Here is a 16110-nt window from a genome sequence, read left to right as displayed (position 1 = left end):
GAGAGTCAAGCCCGACTGAATGGGAGGTTGTCTTGATTTATATTAGATTAAAAAAACAGGCCAAATGACAAACACTATGAAGTAATATCTGTGTGTGTGTGTCGTGTGTGACATACCTCAGCCTCTTGTAGTACTGTTTGACCTTATCCAAGGAAGCTGCATTGATTTGGGCCTGGTACTCCTCCACTGACACATTGTCTCTGTAGTAATAACCCTCCATACTCTCCAGCGCTACAGAGGGATCAGACCAAAGAGTGAAAGATAAAGTGATAAGGGCAGTGTAAACATACATCTACTTCTACATTACGCTCATCTATAAAGCAGCTGTCATGTCTGCGCTACATGCTGATTTAAAGTTCCCCCACCAGGCTCACTATACCTTGTGTGAAAAGCACTGGGTAGAGTTTGACGCCTCCTCCGTTTCTCAGCCTGTGAGGCAGCTGGGAGAAGTAGAACCTCTCAAGGTAGAAGCAAACCTTCAAGGTCTGGCGGGTGCCCTCCACCTGGTATGACACGGGCATGTCTGCCAGAGGAGAGGAGACATATTGAAGAGGACTACACAAAGCGTGTTTTCACACAGTGTAGCAGCAGCAAACCACAAGTGTAAGTCAAGCTCAAAGTCTGAGGAACGTACTGGCCACCAGCGGCTCGCCTTCAAATTGCTGGAAGTAGAATGTGACTTTCTCCAGGTCAATTAGGGCCACCTGAGTGTCCTCCAGCATGGCCTGCTCATCAGTCTGAAGAGAGAAAGACAGCATACTGGTGAGAGGAAAAGTAGCTTCACACAGATGACAAATAAAAAGGGAACTTCATCAGTTTTGCACATCAAAGTCTGTTTACAGGTCTTGGCTATTAAAATGAAAGGTGTGCATTATGCAGAAAGGCCCCTTCTTACAGCTTAATTGCAGCCAAGAAACACAAATTCTGGAAGAAAAAGGAGGTTCCCACAGTCAGGCAGTGGCTTAATGAGATGATCAATACCCTGCACCTTGACAGAGGAAGAGTCTTCTTAAGATTCTTGTAGGATTCTGCTGCACTTCTTGTAAACTGTTGTGCTTTCTATCCGTTTTTTGGTCCTTTTTATGTGAAGCACTTGGTGCATGTGATTTCTTTGTTGTAAAGCACTTTGAGCTGCATTTCTTGTATGAAATGTGCTACTCAAATAAAGTTTAGTATCATTATTATTATTAAAGAATGAACTTTTACATTTCATCGAGGTCCAGCAGCTGGCTGGGTGTTAGTTTGTGGAGAGTGTGTGTGTGTGTGTGTGTGTGTGTGTGTGTATAGCGTGTGTCAGCACCCTTCATTGGCTTTATTTTTCTTGTGTGATATATTTTCTTGCAACAAAACACCAGAATCACTTGAATTTCATGATCATTTTTTAGAATCAAACACATCAGAGGATTCTCAGAAAGGCCTCTTTCACAGTGTGATATTATCATATAAATAACACTATTGGATTATTTCTGTTGCATTAATATGTATTCAGCATTTTAATTTTGCATATCGAGGTGGGGCCAATTTTAGCTACTTGTCTCTACTTACCCTGTTTGGTAGCTGATAAAATGCACTAGATTTAATCCGCTGTTAGCATGGTTTGTATGTAAAATGTAAATCTGTAAAGAATTGATTAACTATAGGATGGAAGCATTGAAGGTGGGGTGAGCCATTCTGGAGAAAGACTTGCTGAACTTGAAATATTACAGTCCGGTAGCTGTCTGACACCTGGCTCTGCAAAGGGGAAACAAAGTGGCTTGGGCCGAGCCACAAAATACTGTTCCAGCCAACCAACAGGTGGCCTTCATGCTCGTGCACAGGACAAGAGGAAGGGGAGGGGAGATGAATCTGGCACGCTAACATGCCACCTTTAAGCAACATAGCACGGAAATATTCAACTGAAGTGCCTCAAAATTTCACTTAAGTACAGTGTTTGAGCGATGTACTCAGTTACTTCTGTCAGTGTGTGTGACGAGATGCTGACCTGGAGAACTGGTTTGTGTTTGCATGCATGACAGCGTGTATGCTTACGTCTTCGTCTGTTTCCATGCTTGCTTTAGCTTGTTTGTGTTTGTTTACGTCTGTGTGTGCACGTGTGCGCGTTTCCCTTTCAGACATGCACTCAGCATCCTCACAGACACACAAACACACACACACACACACACATCTGCTCGTGGCCACAGCAATAGCGGCTCTGACATTTTCAATTGAGACGCTCTGGACTCCTCTGTCATCCTCCTCTTCTTTCTCCCTCCTCCTCCCATCATCCACCACATGCAGAGGGATAACCAGAGCAGTGCTGAAAGAGGATTAGGGCCCTTTTCTAAAGACACATTTGAGATGGCCCGACATGTGACAGAGGGGTACCCGCTGCCCTGCCAAGTGAAGCCTGCTGCATGTGGGCAAGTTTATCTCACAGGGCGTCACATAAACACGCTGCCCCCCGACACACACACACATTCAGTATACACAAAAGCCCAAACGCACATCCACAGCATCCCTAGTTTGTCTCATGCCGCCTTTCATGTGATGCCCTAAAAAGGAGCGTGCTGAGATTTTGCTGGAATCACCTGCAGGTACTGAGACCCTGTTTTGTTCCACAGGGACACTTGAAAGGGGAATGTCTTGAAAACTAAAGGGGGAGAGAGAGACAGCACTGCGGGAGGAAGAGGGGAAGGCAGCAGCGATTTCTGGAGACCTGACGTAAGCCGCCAAAAAACTCTTTTAAAGCACTTCCTGTGTTTTCTAATTCCCAGTGAAAGAGGACGGAAATAGAAGCTAAATCTAAATACCTCATCCAATAAAAAAAACTGTTTTTCAACGCGGCTGATGATTCGAAATTCAGAAAAGGATCACAAGAGGAAATATATACAGTTCTTTTGCTGCTCAGACTTGAGTTTCGGTTTCTCCACCATGGTGAGATCAAACTCTGAAATTACTAAAAGATCCTGCAGGGAAAGGTTAATATGGACGTCTGCGAGGTCATGGCGTGTGCTTAGCTCAATTTCAGCAATCCACAGTTCATAACGAAGCACTCTCTTTGGTCTTTTCACTGGACTGACTTAAATCCATGCAGGGGAATAAAGTTTTCTTTTACAATACAGATGAGCATGTGTGTGCCTTTACTTCCTGTAGGTTAAGTTAAAGGTTTCTCTCAGTCTCACTCAGCAAATGTCCGATATAGGATAACAAGCATTGACTGAACCAGCATAAAGTTCACATCACACATGAACACAGATCGACAATTCTGAGAAACCTCCGAATGATGAATGAACATATTTTTGTGTCTTTTTGGTCGCTGACTATTGGCAGACGACAGCTCCAGCTTGAACAGCAGCTATCCAGATGATGTTATTTGTTATTTGAGCAGCACATGAGGGAGAGAGGGAGAGAGGTGGGCTGTGGGATCTGGCTCTGCGAATCAGCGGCACACCTCAGTGATTCAGACCACATCCCGACACAGTCACTGTGGGCAGACTGTGCATTAAGCTCAGCACATTTCAGTCTTTGTTTTTTTTTTTTTTTTTCTTTTTTATCATCCACTGTGCAGCCTGGTAGTCGCATCTTGACTGATGAGCTTAAAAACACAATAAATGGTGGTTCCAGTCGTATTAGCTTGGCTAATGTTTAGATCAACATTACACTGATTTAAAGAGCAGAACAACACCGTTGAATAGTGCAGATGTCATGTCCTGCAAGCTTTTGTTGTTAATATTATAATTAATACCTTTATTTGTACCCAGTGATTTACATTCATTGCTATCTCTATACTGTATGTATTCTAGCTTCATATCAGAATGAGAGTGCTATTCATGGTGGAAGTCAAGGAAAATATGTAACAATAGATTAATAAAGCTAAATCTCTGCATGCGTAATGCAAACATATGAATATTTATGTTTTGCATGTGCACAGCTACTCAGTTTAGAACAAATCTACATGTTTATGTGTGCAAATACGGACAACAACTTCCTGTCTTTAGAGTGTTTGTTAAAGAGGATTAACTGAGAGCTGAGGATGGTCTGGTGCTCACCAGATTGGGGGAGAGGAGGGACTGGAAGTGGAAGAGCAGCCCAGCGCTGGCTATCTGCTCCAGCCAACGGCGGCTGGCTTCCTGGGCCTCCTGAAGGTCCTGGGGGTCCGAGCTGTCCTGCTCCGGATCCCTGCTCACACTGTGGAACTAAGAGTGGACACAATGGAGCTAAGCAGTGAGCTGAGTGAAAGAATCAAACCAAAAAAATATGCGTTTTCAAGTTCCAGTTCCAAAGGAGGCATATGCATAGTTTACCTGGTTGAGGACTGCCAGCAGGTGTTCTGAGAAGGCGCACACAGCTGCAACGAGGGACTGACAGAAGACCATGTCTCGACGCAACTGGATCTCTGAGTCTAGAGGGGAAAGACAGAGGATGTGAGGCTGAGGGTAAAGCCATGTTAAAAGCACAGAGACGTAACAACAAAACTAAGTGTGTGATGATTAAAACCAGAGGTGTGAAGTGGGGAGGTAAAATGCTGAAAAAAAAGGGGTGGCAGAAATTAGTTTGTTACGGTAATTAAACACACTTTTCAGGTCTACGCTGAGGCAAGTTTTAAGCTGCTAACAAAAAGTCTTGGCTGCTTTTTTTTTAACAAAACTCTGCCGGGTATTAAATATTGTATCAGAAAAAAATGAGCACAAATGACAGGTGTGCCCGAGTGGAAAATAATTGGCTGCCATAATTTCCTGAGAAATAGGCCCCCTGAAAAAGTTCAGCAATCCACTGAGTTAAAAATGAGTTCATGAACCCCTCCGAAATGAATAATGTGTTATGAGGAATGACTGCAAACTCTTTGACACTCTTAGCCATTCCCACCACATACCCCTTTTTTCTACCTTTTCTTATTAATTCAAAACCCCTGGAGGTATGCAAAGCAACATAACACCTAATTTCATCAGCATAGTTTCTCTGAAGGAGTTGGCATCTGAGTTTAGCAGAGCTGTTAGCCTCGTGCCAGTGCGTGGCTTAATACGGGCTGTCGAGCGTGGTCTCTGATAAATGTGCTGTGGAAGCAAAATAAACACATAGAAAAGTAACAGAACAGGTCACTGAGAGCAATATATAAGTTCATACACAGTGAGGGTGGATTCGCTGTATTAAGGGTTCATTTCAAACAAAGAAATACATTCCAAAGCCTCCGTGTCCTCATATAAACATGAAGCTCTCACTTTCCATCTTTTCCTCTCAAATGGTGCTACTTTAATGTCTCATAAATTCTACTCATGCATATTTAAGAAATTTGTGTCTGGCCATTTTTAGTGCCTTTTTAGAGCAGTAACAGGGCAAAAACTACACCGACGTGTAGTAGTATAAGTACTGTATTACTTCTAGCTGTGTCTTTTAGCCATTTTTTCCCCTCTTCCTCTTTATGTTTGCTTCTTTCCTTGCTGCCATTTGAAGTGAGCTCATGCATCAGTTCACCAGTGCAGGATGCTATGTCTTTAAAGAGTATGCTTTTATTGATTTTATTTCTTTACTGTGCAAAATGCATTCAGCGCTGTATTCTGTATCTTTGAGTTACTGCAGGAGGAGAGTAGGACAAACCTGTATATTGTAGTAAGACCAAGAGCAGCCGTGTCTTCACCTCTGAAAAAACAAATAAAAGCAATCCAGTGAGACAGGGAACAACCTTTTATCAACTCCCGAAGCGCTTTGATGACCTATACTATAAACCCGACCTCTTTACGTCATAAATAGGACGATGCTGTATAACTCTGCTGCTCCATTCCAGCTCCACAGCTGTTTATCTTCACATATAAGAAAAAAATCATAAAAAACAGCCACAGGCAAAGATAATAACATAAATCCATATTTGTTTATAGTCATATCAGAGCTGCGGGAAGCTTGGCAGGGCGCCGCACTGCATGAAAAAGCCATCATGGGGAGAGGTAGAAAGAAAAAATGGTTTACACAGGCCAAGCTGCACATTAATATTAACTCCGCTTATTTGTACTCTCTCACTTGTGACCGCCAGCTCACCTTTCCCAGGAGCGTCATGTGGCTGGCCTTCGGTCCGGTGCTGTTTGCATCTCAGTGTGTTTGCATGGGGTGTGTCTGTATGTACATTTACTGAGCATCCGTGTGCATCTGTGTGCTCAATCTGTGTGCCAACCAACACAAAACCACACACTCCTGTTGCGAGTAAATGAGGCTGAACTCCCCGTGTAGATAAAAAAGGTCTCACAGTGTGCAGCTCTTCCGATTCTTTAACTTGCTAGTTTTCAGCTTCAACTCTGCAGCTCCAGTTTATGCATCCCAGGATGGTTTCAAGTTTAAAGTATAAAGAGAGCAGCGCAGTTAGTAGTTTGGGAGCGCCTGTACCCACATAACTTCAACAGGAGCTTTTACTGCATCTAATAAATATGATGAGGCCCACTAGAGAATTGGTCGATTTAATGTACATTTCCTCCCAAGCCTGGGGTGCTTTTTCAACAAATACTGTACATGCACACAAACCTTAGGCCCCAGTCAATGTAGGAACATGAGTGTGTGTGCATGTGTGTGTTTGTGTGTGTGTGTGTGTGGGGGGGGATTCAGGCATATACTGACCCTCAACATATTTGGCGATGGTTTGCGTGAGGGTCTGAACGCTGCCGGGAAGGTTCCAGGGGTCCTGCTTGACATGGAGACGCAGCTTTTTGGTGCAGTTCACCTTGGGCTCCATCTCCTGCTGAAACTCTGACATGAACACACGCAGACAAGCACAGAGAGTTAGCACAGGCCTAGCGGAGGCATACGACTGTATGTGTACCGACTGCAAAGCAAATTTTGCATAGAAAGAAAGTGGATTTATATGACAAGTGCATTGGACCACCACAATAAACATATTATTTCATTCCTCCGATGATGTATCTTCCTTAATCTTCTTCATGACTCTTTTTTTTCTCTCCACCTCTCCTTCTATGTGACTCTCTACTCAACTCAACTCTGTTCACAGATGTTTATTGGCATCATAAAACATCGGTTACTTTGCAAAGGCAGCTGGAGCACATCAAACTCTTTAAAAGTGCGACCCATTTACGTTATTTAGGAGACTGGTTATTCAGTCAACAACATTTCAGCAAAAGGGATCATCAAAAAAGATGAGAGATGCCAACAAATTATTGCACTCAAACCATCTCCATTCATCTTTCACTTTTCATCTACTCCTCTTCACATCTCCGCTACTCTTCATGTGTCTGTCTTCACACTGGCCTCATTCGGTTTGTCTGTCTCTCTGATTGAAACAATAAAAAATGATAGGTCAGACAGACCCAGAACCAAGCAACATTTCCTCTATTTTATTAACACATCCCACAGGCCACCAGCGTTAGACCGCCTACAATCTAATCTTCTTTGTCTTTGCAGTGGCAAAACACGAGTGTAATGTCTGTCAATGTGGTGCAGCCCCCTCTCAAAACAAGACAGAAAGGCTTGTAATGAAGTTTACTTTGGAGACGAATGAAGAGATCTGTGATAGAGGGGTGGCTGTTTTAACAGAGGCTTCAAGGGGGTTTGGAGTGTGTGTGTGTTTGTGTGTGTGAGATCAGATGCAGGAATGCTCCACTTGTTAGATAATCCTATTTGCTCTGTTATCAACCACACACATTACTGGAGTGGAGATGGATCAGCTCTGATCAAGGCCTCCACGTCCCTCCTGAGGGCATTTATGCATACACACACGCGCGCACACACACAAACACACACAGAGCAACAGCAGACCTATTTTCAGTTCAAGTATATCTGTGCTCACTTGAAGACAGCCTGGGATGAGAGGGGAGTCTGTGTGCCAAATGGGTCACGATGTTAGGAAGTAATACTTATCCAAACCTACAGAATAATTGGGTAATCTGCTCTTTAGCTTTTAGTGCTCATCACACTCCATTAACATCACGTTCAAGGACGTAAAATGAGCAAACTTGCTTCATATCGGAGCTTATTAAAGCCTTACGCGATAAAATACAGACCACCGGGATGCAAAACACAGTTATCATCTTTGCAAAGTCTGGGAACTTGCACCAAAAGAGAAGAAAGAAAACAATTGTTGCTTTTGAGCGTTTCTTTCTATCTAATCTTCAAAATGGGCTGAGTCATCAGAGTTCCACAGGTCACGAAAGGGCACCGTAAGCTTTATATTTGTAGCAGGAGATGATAAGGATACATTTAGCCCCGTCCAGCAACATTTCCTACATTTTCCTGTGAGAGATAAAATGTAACAATAATAGTGTGGTTTAAACACAGAGGCCAAGATGAGGTGAGGTGGCAAATAAACACAGAGCAGAAGAAAAAAAAAAAAAAAACAAAAGATCTGATACCAGGCAAGCTCGAGAGCTGCTGCAGGGTCACATTTTCCATTGACTGCTAAGTAGCACTACAATAACCGTAAAGTGGAGATGAGTGTGTAACTAAGTGGTGCAGTGTCAACACTTTGAAGTGCTTCAGAGTGAAGGGCAGCGGGACAGCTGGGAGGGAAAAGACGTGAGAAGACAGGAGGGAGAAATGAAAAGGACAAAAAGGGTGGAAATCACTTTGTTTTTGTTTTTTTTTTTAGAGGAGCTGGAATCCACCTACGACACTTCCCCACACGTCTCGACAATCACATCACACACACACACACGTTACATAACAGGAAGTTGCAGTCCCTGTGTGCAGGTGGTGGCTGCTACATTTTCAACATGTGCACTGTTTTCTCCAGTATCATCTTTCCTCATTCAGGCCCACTGTGCAGCCCAGCCCGGCCCAGGAAGCAAGGCTACATCATCAAACAAAAAAAAACATGCCACTGCTACAGGAGATAGTGAGATATGTTGCGGGGACAGTAAGACAGAAAGAATATTTTGGACACTAAAACGACTAACTTTTACATTTCTTATGGTTGGACGACTAGAAGCACTGTGCAAAAAGAGGCTGCGAGATCAGTGTTTCAGAGCCAGGAGCACATCATTTTCTACCTTGTAATCCTCTTCCAGGTGTGAAGCACTTGGTCTGCTCGAACGCCCGAGCCACCACCGCTCCTCTCAGCATGCTGGTGATGGAGTCCACCTGGGGACAGCACAAAGGTCGAGTTGGTGCGCTTACATGATACAGTTTCCACCCGGCTGAGACCGAAAGTATGCGAAGGGAAGCAAAAAGTGCTGCCCAAACATAACCGACACCTGCATCTCTAGCTCTCTCTTTAACACACACACACACGATCCCGCAGAGCCCCAGTGAATACAATTTGCTATGCAGTATGTAAACAAAGCTGGGGAAACTGTTCCACAATGAAACAAATGACAGGAAGCAGCCCAAAAGTGCGGAGACAGCAAGGCATCATTTTTCTGCCCGTCCACTGCCGATTGAGACATCCTCACAGGGCTTCTCCTGGATGTCGTATGCATTTGTGTGTGTGCCTCTGCATGCGTGCGTGTGTGTGTGTGTGTGTGGATAGTATGTGTAATTAGATATGGTCAACATTTCCTACAAAGGTCTCAGAAAGGTCAGGGGTCAGCTTCAGGTTATCACGACTTTCTCTTTCTGAAGAAAATACATCATTTCTGTTCTCCGTACACGAACGTCTACATAAATATTTGACCTTTAAAAACATTAAGCTGGGCATGAAATAATTGCTTTGTGTTTGAAAACCATGTTGCACATTTTTCAACTGGCCTTTTTCAACTTGATTGTGGCTAAAAATCAAATTATAACAGAGCCATTTCCAATCTGTTGCAGGATGCCATTCGGCAGCACAGTAATTTCACCTTCACAAGACAACAAAAAAGTTAAGGAGCTCAATAAAATATGTAATATTCAAAAGGATCTGCAAGATAAACTGGATTTCAACCATGTTCAGGGATGAGAACAGCCTTTAAAAATCTAAGACGGTGAGAAAGTTTCATCAACCTGAACAGATGTTTAGCTGACCCACCTGGCTAAACAGATGTTCCAGAAAGCTGTGAAGCTTCTTCTGCTTGTCATGGGACAGCCACACACTGGAGGGCATCTCATCCCCTGCAGAGGCATGGTTGCAGCTTGTCAGCATTAGCCCACTATACTACTGCGTTACACACATGCACGTTCACTGTGGATGACAAATCAACCTGCAAGCCTGTCCATTTCTTTCAAACGTTCTTATCTTTTAGGATTAAGAAAAGGATACCTGACATCACATAGAGCTGTAGTGTGTGTGCGTGCGTGCGTGTGTGCGTGTGTGTGACAGACACATCCTCTGAGACAGAGGGAAGGGATATCTGACAGGACACACAGTTGTTAAGATGTTAATGACAAATCCAGATGAGATGTGTGGCCAAACGCCCGTCACATCCAATTAGATTCAACTTCAGGCTTTTTTGTTCTCATGCAGTGAGATTAGAATCATCGCACGTCAATTATTTTGTAGCATAGAGGATGATCAGAGTTGTTATATTGTTTATTTCTGCCACAGAAGTTTACAAATGCGTGATGTGTGTCGTGTCCGCTGTGTCGCATTTGTGCACCTGAGTCCATCTCATCACTGTGAACGTAGGAGCTACAGTGGCTGCTGCAGATGCTGGTGAAGGAGGCAATGGAGTTTCTGTTGCTGTTACAGTCACTGAGAAGAAACAAGGAGTTAAACATTAAGGAAAAATATATATTTATCTTCCTGTTCAGTATACACACTCATTAATCTAATTATCCTGGTAACAGCTAATAAAAAATAAGGCCATTCTATGTTATGATGTATGTACGTGGCTATGCTATTGGATATCGTTATATCACAGATTTCTTTTTCCATTCAACTTCTCCTTCTGTTATTCTTTTTCTAAAAGTGTTTCCACTTCTTTGAGCTCTCTTTGAAACCTCTTACATAACCACACTTCACTTTGGTTTTACCTGTAGGAGTCTCGGTTGCTGATCGTGTCGTGTCCGGAGTCCTCCTGCTCGTCCCCTGCCACGTTGAAACACACTTTCTTCCCGTTCCGCTCGCCCTTCTCCCCCTCGCTCTCTGCCGATATGTAGCTCTCTGGGGTCCTCGCCTCTGTCGCTGGAGGGTGTGTGATGGAGGACAAAAGGCTGATGGAGAGAAGGAGAAAAACAGTAGAAAGAAAGAGAGGAAGGGTTATTTAAAGCTAAGACATTCATCCAAACCGAACACTGGAGACAGCAGGATGGAAACAGCTTCTTTGATCAGACTAATTCAACACAGGAAGTGCTTGGATGTGTCCCAACACTGTAACATATTGAACTGTACATCCAGTATGTGCAGCATGCGCGTGGGCTCTGACAGCTGAGCGAGAAAGCCAAACAAAATCCCAAGCTGCATGCGCTTGGCTTCCGCACATCAGCTTCAGACGGACAGGGATTCACATCATATTCATAAGTTCAAACATGTAGCCCGGTGCAGCTGTGTCAACATGCTGCAACTCAGCTGCAAAGATCTGCTCTCACCATTAGCGCCGGCCTGTACTGTATCAGACAACTATCGGAGGAGCAGGAAGAGGCCGGCCAGGATATTTTCACAGTTGCAGCAACACATGGTGACATTTAAAACCATATTCTAATAAATGCGAGGCTTGGACTTTTTTTGATCCACCCCCCCCCCCCCCCTTACACACACAAACACACGCACACACTCTGACACGCAATGCCTGCTCACATTCAAGCCTTATTTTAATTTGTGTCCGCTTACATTTTCCATTGTGTCATAACATCGGCCTTAAGGACATCTGAATGGAGGCAGTGGGGTGGCGTGAAGTAAACAACCTGTCTGCCTCATGCTACCCAAATGCATCTCAGATTTTTATGCCTCTTTATGCTTTTAAACACCTCTCCTTTCCCCTCCATTCCTCCCTCTCTATTGACCCCCTTTTCTACCCATTCACAGGCTGACTGGGCCACAGAGATGCCCTCATTATGGTCCACTCCAGGAGCCGCCACAATGCCCCTCCAAAGCAGAGTGGCATTCCATCGCCATGGAGAAGCTCTCCAGGCTCTGTGATTGGCTATTGGTTAATAAAGAAGTGAGCGCAGTTTGGGGCCTTTGGGGCGCAAACTATCGGAGGGAGCGAGGGAGAATAACAATGACTGGATCAGAGAAGGGGCTTCAGCAGAGAGAGAAAAGACGGGAAAGAACGACGAGAGCAGGCCAAAGCACACCACTGCTTATCTGGAGCGATCGGGAAGATCTCTTAATCTCTCACAGGAAGCTCTTTAACCCACTTCGACACATTAAACCATTAGACATCAATCGCCCTCATTGCAGGCACAAGTGAATCTGCATTACAAAGCTCCACATCAGGCAGAATCGTGATTTGCATGCTTTAATCCATACGGAGGTAAATAAGAGGACCCTATAGCGGTGAAACTGATTGCAGTCAGGATGCTAATAATAATGTCCACAGAGAAAATATGTGAAAACGGAGGAGGAAAGTGGGGTTGGTGGGTATTTGATCCAGGAAGGGAGGAGGTCCTGATAGAAAGTGAGCCACGGGGCACGTCCACACACAGCTGCGACCTCTCGTCTGTGGCCCCCGAGACGAAGGTTCACAGGTCGCTGCCTCAAAATGGATTCCTCCAGAATCAGCCAAGAAATTATGTAACATAGCTCCACGTTCGGCTGTTTTTCTTTCCCTGAATTACCAGAGGATATTTCTAATCTCCGGTGAATGTACATTGACTTCCTCTCTTGACTTTGGGTGGGAAACTGCTGGTGTGTGGGGGGGTTCTAATAAATATGGCCACTTCTGCTCATTAATACATCATTATAAATAGGTGCTGTCAAAGTCAGTCACACCCAGTAAAGACAGAGAGAGAGTGAAGAATGTCTGCGTCTATGTGTGCAGACAGACGCAGGAAGGAAAGGACGCAGAGAGACTTTGACAAAACCAGCAGAGCTAGGAGAAAAAGGGAAGGTGTATGTATGAATAAAAAAAGTACTACTGACCCCAGACCAGTCAAAGAACAGGTTAATATGCAAACTAATCTAATGAAGAGCTCAGGAGGGCTGAACAAACCCACAGAGGTCAGAGCAAAGCACCCACGCTGCAAATACGAGCGACACAACTCATATTTGTTCCACTGCTGTGAAACACTCGTGCCCACGCACACAGCTCACCCTTAACGAGCTCCTGAAGTGTGCATGTGTGTGCGCGTCTGCATGTTTAAACAGACAGCGGATGGTAAAGGTCATCATCCCCTCGCTAGCCGCGTCTCGGACCATTTGAAAGCGCGTGGACGCGACCGCGCTAATTGGCGGCGAAAGGAGCATGACAAAATTTGTCCAGACGCAGTCATTAAGAGCCCCGCTGTGGACTCGAGTCATTATTACCACGGTTAGGTGACAGCTCCGCTCCATCTAGCGACTTTTAATGTCATTCTCCGAATGCCGCTGCCTTTGCTGAGGAGACTTCTAATGACCAAATCAATCAAATGATCGTCTAAAGATTCATAGCACATCTATTGTAGTCAGCTGCCCGCCATTAATTACCAACTTCTGCAGGAGGAATCTATGGCACTATGAACATTTACACACATTGGCGTCCTACAAATAAGCGTGAGTGTGTATGTGTCGGTCAGTTGTTGCTGAACGGCATTTCCAGAGGGCACCTGGCCTAATGACACACCCTCCACTTCACTGAGACTGTGTTTCCTGTTTGGCGGTGGGGGAGGCCAAACTGGAGCAGTGTTTCCCATTTCCTTTCCGTGGCCTCGTGCACTTCCAAACAATGAACCCGGTGACCATGCTGAACACAGAGCGGCCAGCCAGGAAACACTGATCTAACACAAGCGTATTGGCTTTAAATCCTGAGCATAAATGAAGCATAAGCATACCTTTGCACACAAATGGTGGAGAGAATCCACCTAACTGACTCTCTCTCTCTCTCTCTCTCTCTCTCTCTCTCTCTCTCTCTCTCTCTCTCTCTCTCTCTCTCTCTCTCTCTCTCACACACACACACACACACACACAGGTGCTAGAATAATGAATAAAATGTATGCCCGCCCAGTGCCAGACGCAGCACGTTGACCAGGCGCTCTGCTGAAGTTACAGCTTGTCATATGAGGCAATCTGGTTTCTAAGGACACTTCAAATCAAGTGGAATGGAATCAGCGGGAGAGGTCCCGTTCCATCATAAACAAAAAGCGATACGAGAAAAGATCAATTTCACCCTTTATTTCGCAATTTGTGTGCAACATGTTGGAATAGATTAATCTCAAACTCGAGCCCATTCAACGAAACAGAACACTGCGTCTCACATGGGAGTGATTTGCAGGCACGTTGTGCATATGAGAAAAAAGTGTACGTGTGTGTGTGTGTGTGTGTGTGTGTGTGTGTGTGTGTGTTTATGTTAACAATTGCAAAGGCTGCACAGGTACAGATGTTGTATACACTGCAAACATGCACATATAGCCACTCACTCGTGAATGTGGCCGCCGTGTGTCTCCATCTCCGCCACGACTGTGGTGAGTTTGTAGAGGAGTTTCTGGTAAGCATCCAGGGTGAGCAGGTCTTCCTCTCGGAGCAGGAAGCGGAGGCCGTGGCCCTCCGTCCTGCCCAGGCTATGACCCGACGGTGCAGCCATAGTGGTGATAGTATGCTGGACATTAACCATGGGGTTCAGCTTACCTGAGGCGACACAAACATGCCAGTAAAAGGTCAAATTTCACAGCGGATTCAGATGTGTCAGTATTGGACTGTGTGCTCACTCACCCTGCTCTGCACTGCTGCGTCCTCCCTTCTCCAGGGTGTTCTTCCTGTTGTCCAGCTGCACACCAAAGGCACTACCCAGAGAGGTGGTGGTCTTTGGGTAGGACACCTCCATCACATTGATATGACAGTTTGTAGGGCAGAAGTCGCTGCTATGGAGGGGGGACACCTTGGCTTTAGCCTGCTTAAAGGTGGGCCACGCTCTGTTCTTCAGTACCCGAGCAAACTGTGTTAAACAGAGAGACGAAGGTGATGCAGAGATAAAATGTGTTGATGTTTTCTTTAATGTGGTTGATAAAGATCATCTGTGAGAAATATGGGTTGATAGTAATCAAAGGTGGAGAAAAGGGATGACGATTTTAGAGCAGGCAGGCTTCAAAAGTCTTTAAAAGCTGCATGTGTGCTGTTTTCTTTTACATATATGACAGCTGGCGCTAGAAGAAAAGCATCAACAGCCATTACTGTACATTTTCTTCATTCCTGCTTTTTTATGTGACAGCTCAAATATTAAACCCAAATCAAAGATCCAAGACAGACACATAGCATTATCATTGCTCACACATGTGAAGAACTCCAGAGCCCAACATGGCCATTTATCACTTAGATGGATATGAATTGAATTAAAATGATGTACAGCAGCTCATACCATCATGTTGTGAGATTATATGATGAAATGATTGTTTTTTTCCTATTTGTGATTTCATCTGTGACTTCCACAAACCTCCAGAATGTGAGTTCATGTTTTGAATTTGCCGCAGAGGAACTGCGGTTTTATTTTCATGACAGTAACATCGAACACACTTTCCACTGACAAAATAAAACAACAATCCAATCAGATAAGAGTGTATGGATCCTGTATACACTGTTAAACAGAGCGCCCAAATCCTCCTTAGTGGCTCAACCCTATAGAACATCTATAGGACACCTAACTCTTGCTGTGCTGTGAGATCTCCATGTAAAACAAAAAGTACAAAGGGATCCTGAAACACTGCTTGGATCCAATTGAGCTGATACAGAATATCACAAACACGTTTTTTCATTTGGTTGCACTTTCCTTGAACCCTCCATCACAGGGCCTGCATCCTGTCTTGGATGTTACACAGCAGATGCGATGAGCCACACACTCAGTTTTTAGCAACCCGGGCTGTCAAGCAACATAAGCATAACATAATGTATATGTTAACTAGGGAACTTAAACCAAACATGTCTTCTCGGTTATCTCAGATAGCTGCAGCACGGAGTGAGATGATGTGCTCCAGATGGACCGTGAGCTGACCTTCTCTTGAGACCGAGGAGTCTCACCACATCTCTCTTGAGGTTTGCGGACTCTTGTTTCCAGCCCTCAGGTTAACATCTCCCCTTATATCACTCTGTGTTCTGTCTCTTGATGTCAGTTCCTCCCTCTTTCGTCCTTCCCTCTCGCTCACTCCCCCCCCCCC

At 44.6% G+C, this 16110-nt stretch overlaps 1 protein-coding gene across 1 annotated transcript in view; it reads right to left on the bottom strand.

The window, feature by feature from the left end:
* prex2 (phosphatidylinositol-3,4,5-trisphosphate-dependent Rac exchange factor 2) overlaps positions 1-16110 on the bottom strand; it is an 85456-nt gene that overhangs the window by 19756 nt on the left and 49590 nt on the right. The window contains exons 24-36 of the mRNA XM_076761744.1: positions 14675-14897; positions 14383-14590; positions 10861-11040; positions 10485-10579; positions 9917-9999; positions 8961-9051; positions 6580-6708; positions 5575-5616; positions 4284-4381; positions 4029-4175; positions 635-737; positions 380-523; positions 117-231 (exon numbers count right to left, since the gene is read on the bottom strand). Coding sequence (XP_076617859.1) covers positions 117-231; positions 380-523; positions 635-737; positions 4029-4175; positions 4284-4381; positions 5575-5616; positions 6580-6708; positions 8961-9051; positions 9917-9999; positions 10485-10579; positions 10861-11040; positions 14383-14590; positions 14675-14897 — 1658 coding nt within the window. The remainder of the gene's footprint in view (positions 1-116; positions 232-379; positions 524-634; positions 738-4028; positions 4176-4283; positions 4382-5574; positions 5617-6579; positions 6709-8960; positions 9052-9916; positions 10000-10484; positions 10580-10860; positions 11041-14382; positions 14591-14674; positions 14898-16110) is intronic.

Source organism: Chaetodon auriga, chromosome 21 (genome assembly GCF_051107435.1).
Source record: "Chaetodon auriga isolate fChaAug3 chromosome 21, fChaAug3.hap1, whole genome shotgun sequence".
NCBI classification, from domain to species: domain Eukaryota; kingdom Metazoa; phylum Chordata; class Actinopteri; order Chaetodontiformes; family Chaetodontidae; genus Chaetodon; species Chaetodon auriga.
The sequence above is the reverse complement of the archived record's forward strand: the minus strand, read 5'-3'. Positions and strand labels throughout refer to the sequence as shown.